The sequence below is a fragment of the Montipora foliosa genome, chromosome 8 (genome assembly GCF_036669935.1).
Source record: "Montipora foliosa isolate CH-2021 chromosome 8, ASM3666993v2, whole genome shotgun sequence".
In the NCBI taxonomy this organism is placed as follows: domain Eukaryota; kingdom Metazoa; phylum Cnidaria; class Anthozoa; order Scleractinia; family Acroporidae; genus Montipora; species Montipora foliosa.
The window spans coordinates 45,479,825-45,498,769 of record NC_090876.1 but is presented as its reverse complement, the minus strand read 5'-3'; the positions used below and the strand labels follow the sequence as shown (position 1 = coordinate 45,498,769).

At 40.0% G+C, this 18,945-nt stretch overlaps 1 protein-coding gene across 1 annotated transcript in view; it reads right to left on the bottom strand.

Annotated features, from left to right (window-relative positions):
- The window catches only part of LOC137968877 (transmembrane protease serine 9-like), a 40,141-nt gene extending 23,968 nt beyond the window's left edge, over positions 1–16,173 (bottom strand). The window contains exons 1-6 of the mRNA XM_068815348.1: positions 16,067–16,173; positions 14,128–14,175; positions 10,176–10,343; positions 7,956–8,316; positions 6,274–6,500; positions 3,782–4,099 (exon numbers count right to left, since the gene is read on the bottom strand). Of these exons, the coding sequence (XP_068671449.1) occupies positions 3,782–4,099; positions 6,274–6,500; positions 7,956–8,316; positions 10,176–10,343; positions 14,128–14,175; positions 16,067–16,130 (1,186 nt within the window). The 5' untranslated portion in view covers positions 16,131–16,173. The remainder of the gene's footprint in view (positions 1–3,781; positions 4,100–6,273; positions 6,501–7,955; positions 8,317–10,175; positions 10,344–14,127; positions 14,176–16,066) is intronic.
- Positions 16,174–18,945: the final 2,772 nt, after the last annotated feature.

The window sequence follows — 18,945 nt, the reverse complement described above, 5'->3', positions numbered from 1 at the left end:
TGCCGCTGGGACCCTGGAACCCTTAGCTTATACCAGAGCTAGTTCGGCTGAATTTTGCTACCCTATACTAGAGTAAACTCCCACCGATTTCCGTCTAAATTCCGATTCTTGATAGTTAATAATATCCAGAGGTGTTTCATGATAGCCATTTATTGACACTCTTGAGGCCGAGTTACGTAAACTTAAACTTTGCCGATTTGATTTTTTTATATTCTTGAGTGGGAATTTCTTTTCTTTAGTCTTGATAAAATATTCAACCGACTGCTCAGTTTCGTTAAAAATGATACCCTATTCTAGACCGAAAGGCTATGATTTCTATACTCTATCCTAGAGTAAACTGCTTGAAAACCATACCCTTCACAGCGGCACATACCTATATAGTCCATATATGGCAGTACCCCCTCCCCCCCAGGAATGTAATGGACGAAGTCAAGAGAGGAGGAAGTCAAATGCGCGCGGCTGGTAGAAATAAGAATTTCTTTACTATTCGTCGAATAGTGCTCAGTTTAGTTATTAGTGAATGAATCGAAAGGGAGAGCTATTATTTAATTAAAAGAGTTTGTAAACGGCCTTTATTCTCCTTGCTTTGGAATGATCGTCATTAATGGAATAAATTCGTGTTGCTCCTTTTTTCCATATTGACGTTGGAGCTTATTCTGGGAGTTGCTAATCGTGAACAAAAAAAAAACAAGAATGAGCTGGGTTTTTTATAACCTCCCACGCAGTCGTTTTTAGGGGAGTCGTTTATTTCACTTACTCCCCACAAACGCCCGCTTAACCGAGCGCCATATTCCTTTCCCAACCTAAGCCAGTCATATCGAACCTTCAAAATTCTGGAGGGTGAGTTCAGAAGCAGGACACTTTCAGTTGGAAAGGAATAGATCCGAATGAAGAACGTGACGGGTCAGAAAAACCGTAGTTACGTAACGGACTTCGAGCAAGCTGTTATCAATGCCTCTTCTTTATTCAAAATAGAAGTCATTTCCAGTTGTTTGCAGTCTAGGGACTCGTAAAGGGTAAGAATGGCATATTTGTCAATTTGCTGACTGGATATGGAAAGTCACTGATATTTCAAGCTTTACCGCCGGTCTTCGATAGCCACACCGCTTCCTCCTCACACGTCTTAGCCATAATCGGGAAAATTAATAATATAATACTTAAAAAAATACCTTTATTTTCTGGAAAAGTCAAACGTTATGTGTCAGCCTTGTATTATTTTTGCAAAGGCGGCTACTTGTGATCGGTGGTTCAAAAGTAGGCCTAGCTACAAATATCCGAATATTTAAAAAGATATTTAGAAGCTCCTGAGATATTTAGACAATTCCGAGATATTTAGAAAAAAGTGATTAAAATTGGGATTTTGCTATGGGTTTTAATACTCTTATGAGTTCACACATGTTTTCTCTTTGAATCTTGACATAGAATCTAATTTAAGGCTCATAGGGGTTCCTGTCAAAACAAAGGTGTCAAGGACAAAGTACTTTTAGGTCTTGTAGTCACTTTGTAGAGACGTGACTGCCACGACAATTCCCATCTTGCTAATAAATTAAGTTTTTGTGGTATAAATTAGCATAAATTAATTTGCCAATACAGTGTACTGATTCCTTTGAGAAGCAATATCAAACACTCGCAAAAAGTGTTTCATCGGATATCCGAACACCAAGAAGCGAGTTGAAAACGAGGTCGAATCCGATGAAACACTAACCAACATTCCTTTCCGTGTTTAATGTATTACATCCTGGACATAAGGGGCTGCGCAATAATTATCAGGAGGGGGGGGCCCTAAAACCAGAGGGGGGGCCTTAAGTTAAAATAATGGAAAGGAGGGGGGGGGCTCTACATTAGATTTCTCAAGTAAGTTGAGGGGGGGTCTTAATTGAATTTCACAAATTCGATAATGAATAAATAAACATTTTCCAAATAGACAGATGCCACGCCTCTGACTATCCATAATGTCTAAATATTGCATCAACATATACACATGCTTTAACTTATTTAGAATGTCAACATATGATAGATTGAAACAATCGCTCATGCACAGAAGTCACAAACCACGTTGTGAGCTTTGCCAATAAAACATTTGGCATTTAAGAGGTCCCGCAGACATGCCAGTTCTGTTCTTGATTTAAACAGCGAGAGGGTTTCTAGGTCTACAGTTTCTAGCTGAGGAATGCCACATACTTCTGTTTCATAGTTGTCATCAATGGGTTCACCTCCCAAAGACCGAAAAATTATACAGGTTCGGGTTCTACGGCTTTCTGAGGCAGCAATCCTCTTCTTCTCCCTTTTTTTCTTCTGTTCCTTCTTTTTTCTTGATTTGGATGCTTTAGATTTGGCACCAATAGGAAATGTCGCTTTATATTTAGCCATCACCCTATCCAGGTCTTCTACAAGATGCAGAACGTTTAAACCGACTTGAGACTTTATTGAATGACGTTGTTCAGCATTAAAATTGTGTAAACAGCTGAGGCCATTCTTCAGTGTTTTTCTAACTTGGTTACGACAGCATTAAGCTTGTCCTGGATATCATTTGCCTCTTGTTTGCAACGTCTGATGTTGCTGTCATCATGGGGAGCTGGCTTGTAATCCTCTCGGAGAAACCTTCCTGCACAAGCAGGGTTGTCGGATAAAAGATATTGGTATCTGTTCTCAAGTTTTTCAATATCTAAAGGTACGGGTTAGAGAGGGGGGGGGGGGGGGGGGGCACAACATAATTTTGAGAGAACGTGAGGGGGGGGGGGGTTTACAGCTAATCTTGACGCTGCTGGAGGGGGGGACCTATCTAATTTTCCCTTTGGTGAAGCTCATTTTAGGACCCCCCCTTCCTGATAATTATTGCACAGTCCCTAAAAATTTCATGTGCTCGGGCAAACAGATGAAGTGAAATATTTGGGAAGACATTCTGTGATGTCTCCCGCCTCCAATCTCCTTTATGCATTCTTTATCATGAAAGTGCTTAATGTGCAAGTCGTTCCAAATAAAAGTACGTAAAAAAGTGCCCAAAAACGTGTTGGGTTGATTGAAATCTTTCATCATATAGATTCCCTTATAGAGTAGTAATGAAGTTCTCTGCGGCCTCCTCGGTAACACAAGAGACGTGAGATTTAATTCTAGAGAACAATTGGGATATCATGGAAATAAGTTTAGCATGACAGGAAAGGGAATTATATTCTTTATTTAGACCAATCTGTTTTGAGTTCTACTGAGAACCTGTGGGCTTCCTTGATACAATGTGGTAGAAATGAGACTATTCAGCTTTCAGATACTCCTAAGCCTCGAAATCAAAAATCTGGAGAGACTTTTTTCTCAATATATTTTTGATATCTTTAAAATATTGTTTCTTTTAGGGGTCGAAAAAAGGCCGGACCACGCCCAGAAAGGGTCTCATTAGTGGTTTAATTCAAAATTTCCGAGGAGCACCCACGCCCTTTCATATGGAAAAAACTTTTCTTTCACTTAACTTACCGATCAAAAATGTTGCCACAAGATTTTTAGCCTTCTACTCTTAGATTGTTGTTTTAGTACTCATAAAATTTGATTGTTAAAAGGCTTTTTTTCACGAGCAAAATTCAAAACTCGAACCTTGGTTGGTAATTAATCACAGATTAATGTTAATCTGCTTCTGAACGACTGACGCACAGGTAATGGAGGAACACACGACTGGAATTAGTAAATTAAACTCCCGAGCGTTTTATCAATCATTTTATTGCTATTGTCATTTTCTTGCTAATGTTTAGATCTACGATTCATTTTATTGCTGCAAAGGCTTACTGTCTTCAGAAACTCGTTATTTTTTTATCAACCCATTCCTTCAAGTAGCGGACCCTGGAATAGACGCCATATTTGCCAGGAGATGCGCAACCACTTCCCCAAGACACCACTCCCTCAAGGAAGTACTTGCCGTTTTGTTCACAAACCATGGGTCCCCCAGAATCGCCCTGACAAGAGTCTTTGCCGCCCTTGGCAAGTCCAGCACAGACCATGGAATCGTGAATGCTTGAACCATAAGCTGTCTTGCATGTAGGTTGCGAGACAATCGGCACAGACACTTGCATGAGGACCTTAGCGAGGGACCCCCCTGACGATAAGGTTCCAAAACCTGAAAAAAAAAAAAATGAATGTAAGGGAAAAGGCTTTATTATGCAAAAGTTAAGATTCTTTTTGTGCAATGTCGGTAAAACTACTCGGGAATTACTGATTGATAGTGTTAAACGATAAAAATTGTAGCTACGATTATTTCATTAGAGCGATTTTCAATTGAGTGTCGAAAGTAATTAGCGAATTACTTTGGTTTTGCATTACTTCGCTCAGTGATTGGTTCAAAGTTCTCGCGCCACTTTTTCAACCAATCAGAAAGTGAAACCAAAACCAATCGTGGCTCGCGCGTGCACATTTTCTCGCGCTTTGTGTCGGCTACGTGTAATTACTTCGAGTTTTGATTGGTCTACTGGATTGTCTCCGTCCTTTTTGATTGGCCAAAGTAATTACTTTTGTTTTGGTTTTACGACACTCATTTGAAAACCGCTCTACTTCATTCAGTGATTGGTTGAAAGTTCTCGCGCCAGTTTTTCAACCAATCAGAAGTGAAACCAAAACCAATCGTGGCTCGCGCGTGCACATTTTCCTGCGCTTTGTTTTGGCTACGTGTAATTACTTCGAGTTTTGATTAGTTTACTAGATTGTCTCCGTCCTTTTTGATTGGCCAAAGCAAGTACTTTGGTTTTGGTTTTACGGCACTCATTTGAAAACCGCTCTAAATTGCTTAGCCTAGCTGGATAACTACGATTATAGATAAAATCATTTAAGCAAATTGCTTCGCCTCATAAGTTGCAGCACTTTTAATGTTGAGTTCTTTTGAATGGGATATTGTTTTCTTGCGGGGTTAACGGATATTAAGATAGGTTATTACTTACACTTCTCCTGGCGCTTTCCGAAAAACATTGCTAATTGACACTCTTGTGAGAAACTGGTCTGTAGGGTTCCACTTGCTCTTTAGTATCCATGATCAAAACATGTTTTCTCCTAATGTCATGAATTTGGTTTGGAACAGGTGTTCGGCAGAAGTGTTTGGTAGGCCAGGGAAACTAAGTTTCTCATTTAGAATATTTTAATTGTTTTTTTCGGTGTTAGTCACGGTTGTTTCTGGTCTTACCAGTTGTGTTTTATTGGAGAATGTTCTTTTTCCGTATTTCCTGGTTATAACTCGCCTTCGTTTCTTCTTTAGTTTTTCTGGTCTGTCATTGCGGTGCCAGGCCGGATTCACGACAGATAAACGGTTCTCTTTCATGTGCGGTTTTCTTTTATTTATAAATCAAGGCTTTTACGCTGATTTATTATTGAAAATTGGTGCAAGTGGAAATAGTACAGCTGCCCTGGAAAAATACTTTTGCCGCCTGCATTTGATAATTTATGTATCGGGCGGAGCCTTAAGCCCGTCCTCTTGGGTACGTACTCCAAAGTTGTTTAATTTATTATTATTTATGCCCATACTTTATTATTTTATTTAACTTGGCCAATCACCTAAGACGGAACACAGGAAACCCACAGCAAGTCTCCAACGTACACATTGCCAAATAGGCCTTTTTCAAAAATACCATTATCCTTTTTGTTTGCCCTCTAAAATCTTGAAGAAGCATTTTTTCCAGTTTCGCCGGGCACTTCAGTACAATGGTCCCAAGAGAAATAAAAACAATGCCGGATTTTGGAGGGCAAGCAAAGAGTATTATAGAATTTTTGAAAGTGTCCTATGGCTAAACGTACAAACTGGTTACATGTACAAACTGTCGTGTCATTCAGGTATGAGCATGTCTTAGCATAGGTTGGTAAATTGTCTGTATTTTGTGGGATAAGGGCTATCCATTCGAAATTAAGATAACCCTAATCCATAACAACCTTAACCGGAAAAGATTGTGTCATGCATAAGAAAGCAAACAAAAAGGTTATCTATTCATTTCCCTTGACTAAGTAAGGAAAGGAACTTTATTTATTTAGGTGTCTAATCGTTCTAGCGCTGGAGCACTAATTGTGGACAATGTAAGCTGAAATTATCAATTTACGCAAATTAAGTCAAATGTTGGTTTCTGAGGAGAGAGGAAACCGGTATACCCGGAGAAAACCTCTCAGTGCAGAGCAGAGAACCAACAAACTCAACCCACATGTGACGCTGAGTCTGGGAATCGAGTCCGGGTCACATTGGTGACAGGCGAGTGCTCTCACCCCTGCGCGATCCCTGCACCCTAAGCTATCGCCAAACTAAAAACGCGAGTACTGCACCTGTCACCCAGCAATTCTTGCCATCGATCTCTTGCAAACTGTTGCTATGATCTGGCAAACAAGCCAATCCAACGGTTTCGGTCATTTCTGCAGCCTTGCTCAGTTTCAACAGGGCAATGTCGTGGGCCAGACCTCTCGGCTTCCTGTATGATTCGTGATTGATGATTCTTTCGACTGTGAAATCTTGTTCAGTCCCTGTAGTGCTTGAGCGATAATGAGCTCCTAGCCTTGAGATTGAAAAGAAAAGAAAAACGTCACAGCGTAAAACATTTTATTCATAGAGATACCTAACCACATGATTTTCGGTGAAATTTTTAAAAATACGAATCATGTTTTTGATACCGAACTAAACGAGAGACATCACCTGATTTGCTTGTTTAAATCGCCTGTAAAAGAGTTGTTAGAAGGAAATAGGCCATTTCCGAGATCACGTCTTCCTCCTCGTCAAAGAGAGTCTAAGTGCGAAGGTTTTGTGCGCTTTGAAGAGGAGGCGGACATGAACTCGGAAATGGTCGATTATCTCAAAACCATAGGTCGAAGGTTCGAGCACCGATTTTTTTTCCGAGTATCCGTCAACATCGAAAAAGAAATTCCTTAATTTTATTCACCGGGGTTAAAATGCAACATTTAGACAATTTAGATCCTGGTACTAATGCGGGTCAATAGCATTTTCCAGTCGAACTCACGACCTCCCGCATGGCAGCCTGATGCTCAACCAACTGAGCCACCGGTGCGCGGTGTTTTTGTCTTTCTCCGCATATTAATACCACAATGCTTTGGGCGCTAGATCGTGACGTCAATTGAAAAGAGTGCTATTTGCACATGAAGGTAGTTTCCAAGACTCTCCTTTACTTCAGTTTAGAGCATCCAAACCAGTAATCAGAAGGTCGTAGGTTCGACTCCTGCAAAGGAGCACTCGGATTTTTCCGAGTATCCCCGAGTCACCACTGACGAGTCTCCTATAGCTCCAAGGTAGAGGATCCGAACTAGTAATAGGAAGATCGTAGGTTCGACTCCTGCAAAGGAGCACTCGGATTTTTCCGAGTATCCCCGAGTCACCACTGACGAGTCTCCTATAGCTCCAAGGTAGAGCATCCGAACTAGTAATAGGAAGGTCGTAGGTTCGACTCCTGCAAAGGAGCACTCGGATTTTTCCGAGTATCCCCGAGTCACCACTGACGAGTCTCCTATAGTTCCGAGGTAGAGCATCCGAACTAGTAATTGGAAGGTCGTAGGTTCGACTCCTGCAAAGGAACACTCGGATCTTTCCGATCATTTCTTACAGCTCAGTGGTAGAGCATCCGAACTAGTAATCAGAGGATCGAAGGTTCGACTCCTGCAAAGGAGCACTCGGATTTCTTTAAAATACTCCCGAGTCAAAATCGAGAAAAAGTAGCTCTTCATAAATAACACCCTTTATGACCGATTGAAATGGAACGTACATTGCCCAGTAAGCCGAAAAAGCTTTATATTACTATTGAAACTTGTTCCTCTTTGGTTAACTTCGCGCATAGGCTTTACAAGCTTGAGTGACTGATTTGTGCCTGAACGCAAAAAAAACGATGCCAAAAATTAACCTCGGTGTTTTCTCTGGAAAGCCCGAGTGATAAGGAAACCAAGATGTTATAACAGGCATTAGTTACCTGTCAGAGGTCGGTGGCTTCAAAACATTATGCCCTTACCTGACACGTATCTGTGATGCCGTTCTCCCACTCGTGCAGTGCGCAGCCGTCACCACCCATTCGGCGTTTACTAAAGTGCCACCGCAGAACGTAAAACCAGACGATGAACGAACTTGTGCCTGCCACGGCCAAGCGCCTTTTGGAGCCTCGGTGCCGCCCACAATCCGAGCAGATGGTTTGTAGCCACATTTCGTTGACCCACTAGCAACGCCACCATCTCCACCACCGCCTCCGCCTCCGCTTCCGCCTCCGCAAAGTTTGCAACTCTTCGGGCAGTTTGCCTTCATGTATCTTTCATATTTACCTTTACAATATCCGCTATTGGCCCACCTGTTGCAACGGCTTTTTTTGTCCTGACAAGCTAATATAAAGCAGAAAATTGGCTTTTAAAATGTTTCATATTCTTATTATTATTCTTTTTCTTATTCATATATGGTACGTACTACGAGAAAAGTGGACTTTATAGCTACCACAATTAAGATATCTGGAAGATCTAGTCGTTGAGAGCAAAAGTTCTTGTGGTTTACCCAAGTAAAATACAATACAAATTTGATTGTCAGGGCCGATGAAACACAATCAACGAAACGACAGAACACAACAACAACAACAACAACAACAACAGCAGCAACTGTTAAGAATCCAAACTGTCCGGAGGCAAACCAGTTGGCTGATTACAAGTGCAGCTGGAAAGTTGAACCAGCGACTACCAGGAACAAATTCAACGAATGGTCAGAGCGGGGTCTGTAACCCAGAATCACCGGATCTCCAGGCAAGCGTCCAGAGCACTGGGTCAAAGGTCCACAAAACCCTTACGCACCATGCTTTGCCCTTTTGTTGGGTTCAGGTGTCTGTTTGTAATTTTCCAGTTCGTGCAAGTTTGTAAACAAATTCATCATCAGTGGGCTTGGTTTGCTGTACATGTGGTTCACAGTATAGATGCATAAATACCGAAAAGTCGACATGAACTGATCATATGTGGTTCCTTTGTAAATTTTTCTTCAGGACCAATAGTGTATTCCAAAATGGCTATCCTTTTTTCGCCGCTCGAAGCCGCATATATTTTTCAAGATCTGTAATTCCTGAATCTCTAAGTGAATTTAAAGCCATTATCGCATCAATGTAGACGTCATTCTTTATTGTATATATATATATATATATATATATATATATATCTATTTTAATTTCATCTATTTACTTAAGTTTTACTATTTTAAACTGTTTTAGAAGTATACCGATTAAAGATTAAAGATTAAAGATAAAGGTAGAAGTCTATTCGAGATCAAATCAGTGAAATGTATATTCGAATAAATTTTTAAATTAAACTAATTGTGAAAAACAGGTTTTCAAGTTTTGTTTCTTGACATCGTAAAAAAAGAAACAAACTGATCAGCTCCAGACCAATTAATTTCTGTGTTAGAAGCAACAAGACCGAGAGCAGACAGAGGTCAGTATAAAAATTTAGTTCAATTTTTTAAGTTCGGTGCTATAACTATCGAGATCTAAATCAAATCTATTGTTACTATGATCACGAACAACGTTTTGTCAATGTTTTCAACCCAGAAACGAGTTAAAATACCGTGATGAAGTTAGATCTTTTAAGTGCTTGTGGTCCGAAAAGACCTATTGGAAATCATGAAGCTTGAGTGTCGACATTGACGCCATTCCACTCAGGTTTTCGGGCAGAAAGTAGTTCACAGGCCAAGGGCTTGTTTTGCAACTTCGCAGCAAGCCGGCATTAGCAGCATACTATAGCTTCTATGTGAACTTCTTTTGTCCCCACTTGAGGTGCCATGAATTATCAAAACGTATTAATGCCACTGTGTTTGTGTACGTTAATTTTTGAAAATCATCATTAGGAGCGCTTACTTTAGCAGCAGCGAAATTTTTTTTAGACTTACAAGCCTGAAAAAAAAATCAATTCAGACTTGAACCCATGACCTCTGCGTAGCCGGTACAGTGATCTACCAACTGAGCTACGAAGCCAATTGGGTGTTGGCCATTTTGTGAGTTCAGGAACTCGTAAGAGATGGATATATGTGTATGAAATACAGAAAACATGAAAGTCGTGTATGTTGCTGGTGCTTATGTTTGCGCCATACGCGTGCTTGCAGCAAGCCCATCAACAGTCTTTCTGGGCGCTAAAGTCACCCGAGCGATTTAACTTGATCAGGGTGAGTTTATTTTTTAAGAAAAAAACTTTAAGCTACAATAAGGTCTTACAGCTTCCTCCTCCGCCACCGCCGCCGCCGCCGCCGCCGCCGCCGCCGCCGCTGCCATCGCACAAGTTACAGCTCTTCTTGCAGTTCTTCTTCATGAAATTCACAAAACTGTGTCGGCAGTATCCGCTTTTAGCCCAATTAGGGCAATTTCTGTAACTGTCTACACAACCTAAAAAGGACAGACAATATAGACAGCATGAAAAAATGACGGTTAGTAAAGACATTTAATATTTGTGCTATTACTTTAGACCTACAAGCCTCATTGGGACACGAAGTATATGCTAACTGTGTTTCACAGTGTTTTTTTCAAACTTCTTTGAACCGTTCTACCGTTAATTTATTCGTTCCGATGAGTTTTGCTCTGTCGTGTAAACGTGCTTTACGGCCTCTAACCTCAGCTTGGCAAACAACGGGGAATCCTTCTGGCCAGCAGATCTTTGGCCTTTTTTCCCGCAATTTATCGTCCCTGTGTGTTCTCAAAGAATACACAGACATAACAAATACAAAGAATATATAATATTTGGGGTAGCTTTATAAGCTTAACCTCCATCCTAGACACCAGCACTGCACTGATGAGGCCCAGAAGGCCGAAATAGTACTGTCTGCAGTTATATATATATATATATATATATATATATATATATAGGTTGAATGAAAAATGGAGTCAAAAGCAAACTACTCACAGGTCCATGTTTAATGTAAAGAACAAACGTTTCGCCCTTCGGGCTTCCTCAGTGTTCACAATAAGCTAAAAACTAAAAAATACTTGGCAGGAACTGAGTCGGTTTCAAGATCTTATATATGTGAAGAAGTGACAGTGACGAAATAAACATATTGCTTAATTACACGAAATTTACAAACAAGCGCTAATGAGTAGGTGACAAAATAGGCCAGCTTATAGACAGAAAAACCACTTACACAATAGTAGATGAAGTGAACAATATAGAGTTAATTATGGGAGCTAACGAATTATTAACCATCACAGTAAAAAATTAAAAAGTATTATATCTAAAGTTATGAAGAATTTAATGGAAAAAATGTTTTGGGAAAGATAATAAAGGAAAATGGCTAAAAAATGGCTAAAAATGCATGGCTAAAAAATAAAACTTATTGGCTAAACCTAATTGTATTCTTAGAGTTGAACTCTGATCGTTTGTTAAGGCCGTGGGGATGAAGAGTACACAACTGGGAGCACCAAAAAGCTTCCCTTGTGAGTAAACGCCTATCAATGTGATCTTCACATGATTTCGATCCTAGTGTCAACTATGCTAATACCATTTTAGAGTGGAGTAACAAATGGCTACAGAAAGGGCAAATCGACCAAAATATTGCTAATTGGGTTGTTTATAACAAAGCCAAACCGGGCAAAGCCTTTGGGACTATAAAGACGCACAAGGAAGGGAACCCGCTTAGGTTAATTACTTCTTGTCGTGGGACAGCAATTGAAAACCTTTCTGCATTTACCGAATTTTATCTCAAGCCATTAGCCCAAAAACTGCCTTCATTTGTCAAAGATACTACCCACTTACTGCAAAAAATTGAAGATCTCAACAAGACTGGACCATTCCCCGAAGGTACCCTTCTTGTTTCCTGGGACGTTGTATCAATGTTCCCAATATTGACAACAATCTGGGAATAAAAGCTGTCACAAATGCTCTTAATTCACGAGAATTCCAAATTCCGTCAACTGAATGTATCGTTGAAGCTGTGAAGATCTGCTTAGAGCACAACAATTCCCACTTTCAGGATCAACAATTTTTGCAAACTCATGGCACCGCAATGGGCCCTAAGAACGCATGTAGTTACGCTGATTTGGCAATGGGAATTATCGATCAAAAGGCCAAATCTAGGGAGACCAAACCTAACTTATGGTGGAGATATCGAGACGACATTTTCGATCTTTGGACCCAGGGTACCACCAAGCTGAAGGATTTTACCGAATTCATTAATTCATTGAACCCCACCATCAAATTTACCATGGTATCATCCGAAATTTCACTCAATGTTTTGGATCTCACCCTCCTTTTAGTTGATGGGTTTATTCAGAATGATATCTATTCCAAACCTACGGACCATCACATCTACTTATTGCGTAACAGTGCCCATCCATCTCATTGTACCAGGGCTATCCCGTTCGGAGTTGCTACAAGAGTTCGCAGAAATTGTTCCACAATTGAAAAGTTTGAAGAACGTAGCAAGGAATATCAAAATTATCTAGTAGATCGTGGTTACCACCCTTCTAAAGTTAAAACACAATTTGATAAGGCCAAAGATACACCCAGGGAGGACCTTCTTTCACCTAAAGAACGAGAGAAAAAGGTTATTTTTCCCCTTGTGGTCAATTTAAACCCTCATTTGCCCAACATTGGTAAAATCATTAAGTCGTATAGCCATTTAATTTATGATTCACCGACATTAGCACAGATTTTTCCCAAAGGGTCAATCATTCCATCTTATAGAAGGGCCAAAACCATCAAAGAGCTCCTAGCGGGACCCAAGGGATCTAATTATACTAACAACGACCATTCTGCTACAGGTTGTTTTAAATATAGCAAAAAATGTGATTTATGTAAGAACTTTTTAAAGGAGGATAAGATTTTTTACAGCGCTCGTACAGATCGTTATTACATTATTAGGCAACATCTTGGTTGCAAATCTAAAAACGTGATTTATTTGGCCACTTGCAAGAAGTGTAACGTTCAGTACGTGGTTCAACATCCAATAAATTCAAGGTCAGGTTTCGGAATCACAAATCGGCTATGCTTACTAACAAGACTACGTGCGAATTAGCCGTGCATTTCAATAGGGTTGAACACCAGATTTCTAACTTTGAATTCATTGTTATCGAAAAAATTGTTAATGAATGTGAAGATCACATTGATAGGCGTTTACTCACAAGGGAAGCTTTTTGGTGCTCCCAGTTGTGTACTCTTCATCCCCACGGCCTTAACAAACGATCAGAGTTCAACTCTAAGAATAGAATTAGGTTTAGCCAATAAGTTTTATTTTTTAGCCATGCATTTTTAGCCATTTTTTAGCCATTTTCATTTATTATCTTTCCTAAAAAATTTTTCCATTAAATTCTTCATAACTTTAGAAATAATACTTTTTAAAATTGTTCACTTCATCTACTATTGTGTAAGTGGTTTTTCTGTCTATAAGCTGGCCTATTTTGTCACCTACTCATTAGCGCTTGTTTGTAAATTTCGTGTAATTAAGCAATCTGTTTATTTCGTCACTGTCACTTCTTCACATATATAAGATCTTGAGTGGGTTTGATGAGTGGGCGACCACGAAACAGGCTTGTAGGGATGAACGTGTAGTTTATTTGTCTTTTTCTTCCATATACATATATATATATATATATATATATATATATATATATATATATATATATATATATATATGGACCATAATTTGTATACAAACCAATTAAAAACACCATTAAGTATAGTGTTTACTTTTATTATTAGCTTAAATTCAGAGTAAGAACTCCTCTTGTCATTTTGCCTTATAACTTGTTCCAGCTTAGAGCAACACTTGTTTTCTTTGGTTGTTTGTTTTTTACCTAGTAGACTATCTGGTGCCAAGTAAGCGCTAGCTTCATTTTCAGACAAGTCGTTGTTTTGGATCGTCACGCACTAATAAGCTCAATAATGCATGCATTTTGATTGGTTCTCACCTATGACCTATTATAGGACAGACGCATAGCGGACGTCGTGAATAAGTTTTATTTTGCCTCCACTACAGAGCTGGACACTCGAGATACTGGGCGCGTTGGGCAGCCAAGTCAGCGTGCCATTTATTTAGCACTGGAATAGATACAAAAACATTTATACGTCCATTGAAGAGAAGAGCAGCGCACCAGAGCAGGAGACGAAATCCCCTAAAAGCCAACCGGTTACTTTGTGATGTAATTTCATAGAATAATGGGGAAAAAGCTAAAGACTTACTTCCACCACTGCCGCCGCCGCCACTTCCTCCATCTCCACTTCCGCCGTCTAATCATAAAAATAGATTGTTAGACCAAGAGTGTTATAACTAATCATAAAATAAGAAGCGATGCAAAGCATATTTGTGACGAGCAGGTGACAGTGAACACCCGTTGAAACGCAAATACCAAAATGGAGGGAATGAAAACAATAATTAATCCTTAATTAAAACAAATTATAAATTCAACATTTATACAACTTCAGTCCCATATATTGCATGTTTAGAAGTTTGATTTACTAACTAAAATCCCGCTTACTAGCTGTTGTACCTTTGCTGCGTTGTATTAATCAGAGGGATTCATATGAAACCATTATTTAACAGCAGTGAACAACTAAATGTCAACATAGCCAGAGCATCGATGAGCGCATGGTGCCTCGACAGATTGTTCCTAGTACAGAGTGTGATTGTTAAAACGAATCGCGCTTGGAAAAGGTGATCTTGCACCAAGGACTGAAGGTTGCAGAGTTTCCAATTTCTTTTCCCCTGGCGCAACCGGAAGTCTGAGAGTTAAGTAATTTCTGCACTGAATAACGTGAACCAAAACATACGAAAACCGCTTTCCGTATGGTTTGATTATATCGCAATTCTAAACTTTTCGGACTACGATTTTCGAAATATCGCGCTTAAAATTAACCGATACCGCATTTCCGCAGACCAAACGTTCTCCTCATTGAATTAGGAACTGGTTATAACTGGTAGCTTCGTGCTACGCGTAACACCCCGAAACACCGGAACACTCCGGAACACCCTGGAAGTAACCCAAACCCCTCAATTTGGCTAACCCTAGGCCTAAAAACAACTTAAGGCCTAGCTAGGCCTAGGGTAGCCAAATTACGGGTTTTGGGTTAGTTCCAGGGTGTTCCGTGGTTTACCGGGGTGTTCCGGAGTGTTCCGGAGTGTTCCGGTGTTCCGGGGTGTTCCGGAGTGTTCCGGTATTCCGGTATTCCGGGGTGTTCCGGTGTTCCGGTGTTCCGGTGTTCCTGGTTTTAGTACATGCCAAAAAACTTCGCACACTTGGAAATACGCGACTGTAACGACACCTGCGAAAGGTCCAGCGTATTTCTCCGCCGATATTCCGAACGATTTCCTGTACATTTTGTGCTGTGATTGAGCAAAACCTTGCCAAACGAACCAGGCGAGTATGGCGATCAAGTTATTTCCGTGTAAGAAGACACGAAACGACTTCACGGCCTGCTGACCTCTGATTGGGCAGAAAAACACAAAGAATTTCTGGCACCAATCAGAATTGAGAACTACCCCAGCTGTTTGGAACTGGTCTGGTAAGAACGTGTCCCCTACTATGCTTTTCTTTGTCACCATTTATTTTTGCCCGTTTAGACTTCCCTTTGCCTCCGCGATCTGTCCCTGGGTCTCCGAGGATGACTGCCCTCGGACCAAGTTGATTTAAGGTTTGTAGTTTGGACAGAGATTTCAGTAAGAAAATAATAAGCATTCAATACGCTGGCAATATATCTTATTACGCCCATTTGCTCGGACCGTACCGTTCTTTTTTCTTTTCTTTTTTTTTTTTCAGTTTTGGAATAGAAAGTTAAGAAACCTAAGCAACAACGAGGACGTGACTACTTCAAAGCCACGTGATAACTGATCATTATTACAACCCCTTCTCAGTTTCTGTCTATGGTTTGCCAGTTAGGCAAGGGTAAATTTTGTTCAGGCTGCTGCGTTCTCCGGGCACAAAACATAGCTTTCCCTATTTGAAATTTCTAGATTACCAAATTCCAGCTACAAAAGAGAATTTGTTCCTTGAGTGCCCGTAAGTTATACTTAAAGTTTTCGAAGTGTTGTAGTGAACAAATACTCTAAAATCATATTTCAACATTTCAAAATGAAAATACGTCATAGTGTATAAAAAAAGAGTGAATTAAATTACGACTGCACCTTCTGTGAGCGACGGCGCCAAAAAGTTGACCAACAGGATAAAAACAGTAAAAAGGACGAACATCCTTAAAGGTTGTGCGGAGAGACAGATGCAAAGATCATCCTTTTATCGAACTTTTTCTGCTTTTTCTGTGTTTGATTTTCACATCTGCTGAACAGGCAAAATACTCTGTATCAACAACTTTTCTTAACAACGTGAAAAGAAATTGAAAAGAAGTGTTTAAACCCGACATATGATAATGACATTAAGACCCTCGGAAAGCAAGGTGCAAGAGCTGTGTTTGAGATGTTAATGGATCATCCGCTACTAAAAACAACTTTTCAAAGGAGACGAAGTAGCCTGCAACAACCGCAGTGACACTTTGTTTTCAAAAACCACTAACAAGATCTTATTCAGGCGTCCTTTCTGTCAACTTGAACTTCGAGAATATTTAAATAGCTGGACACCTAAGCCGCCCAAGTTCACGACATGAATAGAATTAACTATTGAAGGGTAATTTGAAGTGCTTTCTCAACAAGTAAACCATATGAGCGTTTGCTCTACTAATGGAATTGGACTCACAAAACGGGATATAGAAAAGATTATCCGTGGTGGGAATTGAACCCAAGACCTTCGGCTTAAATCACCGCTGCTCTACCGACTGAGCTACAAGTTAAGGTCAAACAAGGTCGAGGCGATGTCAATTTCATGGCAATGGATATGTATAAGTAGTGGGAATGGTTTTGCAAAACTCTGTTTTCTGGAGGTGTTGCGTCATGCACGAAGATATTATTTGAAAACGTTTGTATGTTGCACTCAACGGTTTTGTTCTAAGTAGCATAAAATGTAATGTTCTGTGAATAAAATTGACTTACCTTGTTGCCGTGATTTACTCTTCTGGCCGCCATTTTGATTTAAAGTGCGGTTTTCGGTAAGCTAGGCTCGTCTAAACTAATGGAGACCCAGTCAAAATCAATTAAGTGTGAACGGGTCCTGACAGCAGTTTGGATAACGATCGAATTGCGTAGCAAGTGAATCGACAGGGTAGTACATACAAGTACTCCCTTAGGGGGTTAATTTTCCAGCAAATTTTTCGTCTGCTCTAACAGCACTTTGAAAGAACTGTTCTGGCTTATCTTAATTAGCAGTGCATCTAATTGGGCGACCTGTCCTGAGCACATTTATTATGTTCGTTTTAAATTCATTAGGCTACATACATGTGGGGTTATCCGCGCCGAAGCATCCGGTTTTGTTCGCCGCATGCGGTAATGACTCAGCTCCCAGTTACTATTCTAGGCAGGCTGCTTACACCAGTATCGCATACAGGAGAATCAAAGCAACGACAACTACTAGAGAAGTGAAGCAAATAGGCCGAATGAAGGGCTAAGAATTTATGAGCAAACATTAAAAGAAAGCTGGTTCTAGAGAAAGCTAATTAAAGAGCAAACGTCGCTCGAAATAAAGATCAATGACATGCTGGAAGTGCATTTTGACTTCAGTGCGAAATTGAAGCTGCAGAAACAATCTTTTGAAACGCAGGTGACAATGCTGCAATGTACAACTGCTGGTGGACGAACAAAGGAGCAAATGGGAGATCATTTGCTTTCGTCAGCCAAAATGGCGGCGATGACGTAACGTGGAAACCACATATTTGTGCGTGCTTTCCTCCGCACACCGAGATCTTAGACAGAGAAACATCACATCTTGTGTTGTACTAAATATAAGAAATAGCAGTAATTTTTGATTCGTTTTCAACATTATTACATAGAAGCGATGTGAGAACTGATATGCGTGTGATATAGCAAGCGAAACACGTGTACGTTCAAGAACTGGGTTTGACTCCCTTCGCTTGCATTTATGCAGACTTCCTTGCATGTATGCACTGAGATAAAAAAGTTGCTCACTTAATTGTGAAATCCTTTCTTATATACACGTAAACATCATATTCTAGAGTGAGTTAGTACAGTTTTGATGACAAATAAAGAATTCGTTCTCGTATGAAGACAAAATCGTCACTTATCAGTAAACTCCTTACCCGTATTGGTTTTAAACAGTGCTTGGCAAACCGATTTTTTTTTTTTGTAAGGCCATGCTTCAAATTTCGCACAGAGGAGATAGTGCTTATGTATTCCCTTTTACCTGATTAAGTTTCACACGGCGGTGAACAACTTGAGGTGATTTTATTTAAGCCAACCCATTCTTGTGAGGTTGGTCAAGATCATAGTTCAATTTGAAGACTTCGTAGCTGTACATTTGGAATTGAATTCAATTTAAGGTCTGAGTGTCTGTTTCATTACTACAACTGCCGATTCGAAGGTGCTCTCAAAGCATGTAGCAAGTCAAAGTGATTGGAAAGAGGCAATTTGCCTAAAAACACATTTTTAAATGAGGACACCATTGGAAATGAGAGATGATTACAAGGCTAAATTTTTAAGGGCTAAAAAGAACAAGGCTGATATAACGGTGAAGGAATATATTGAAAGCGAGCCAATATTTCGAAAGGCACTGCCTTTCTTCATCAGGGTTTTACAAGCAATGACTACGGTTAGCAAAGACGTTACACACTTGCTTGTAAAACACTGATGAAGAAAGGCAGTGCCTTTCGGAATATTGGTCTTTTTAAATATATTCCTTCACCGTTATATCAGCCTTGCTCTTTTTAGCTTTTTATAATATTTAAATCACTGAAAATGTCCTTTACCAGGATTCAGCGCTTCGGTTTTGTTACGCTTAGTGCTTACCATCTTATCGGTTTCTGTATTCATACAGGCATCCCTTCAGCCTCATCATTACAATATAGGAAGGGAATAAAGAACTGTACTACACACTTGCTGGCACTCGAATTCGAACCCACCAGGTCCATCATGGTCCTGTGTCTTCATCACCAAACTACAACGAT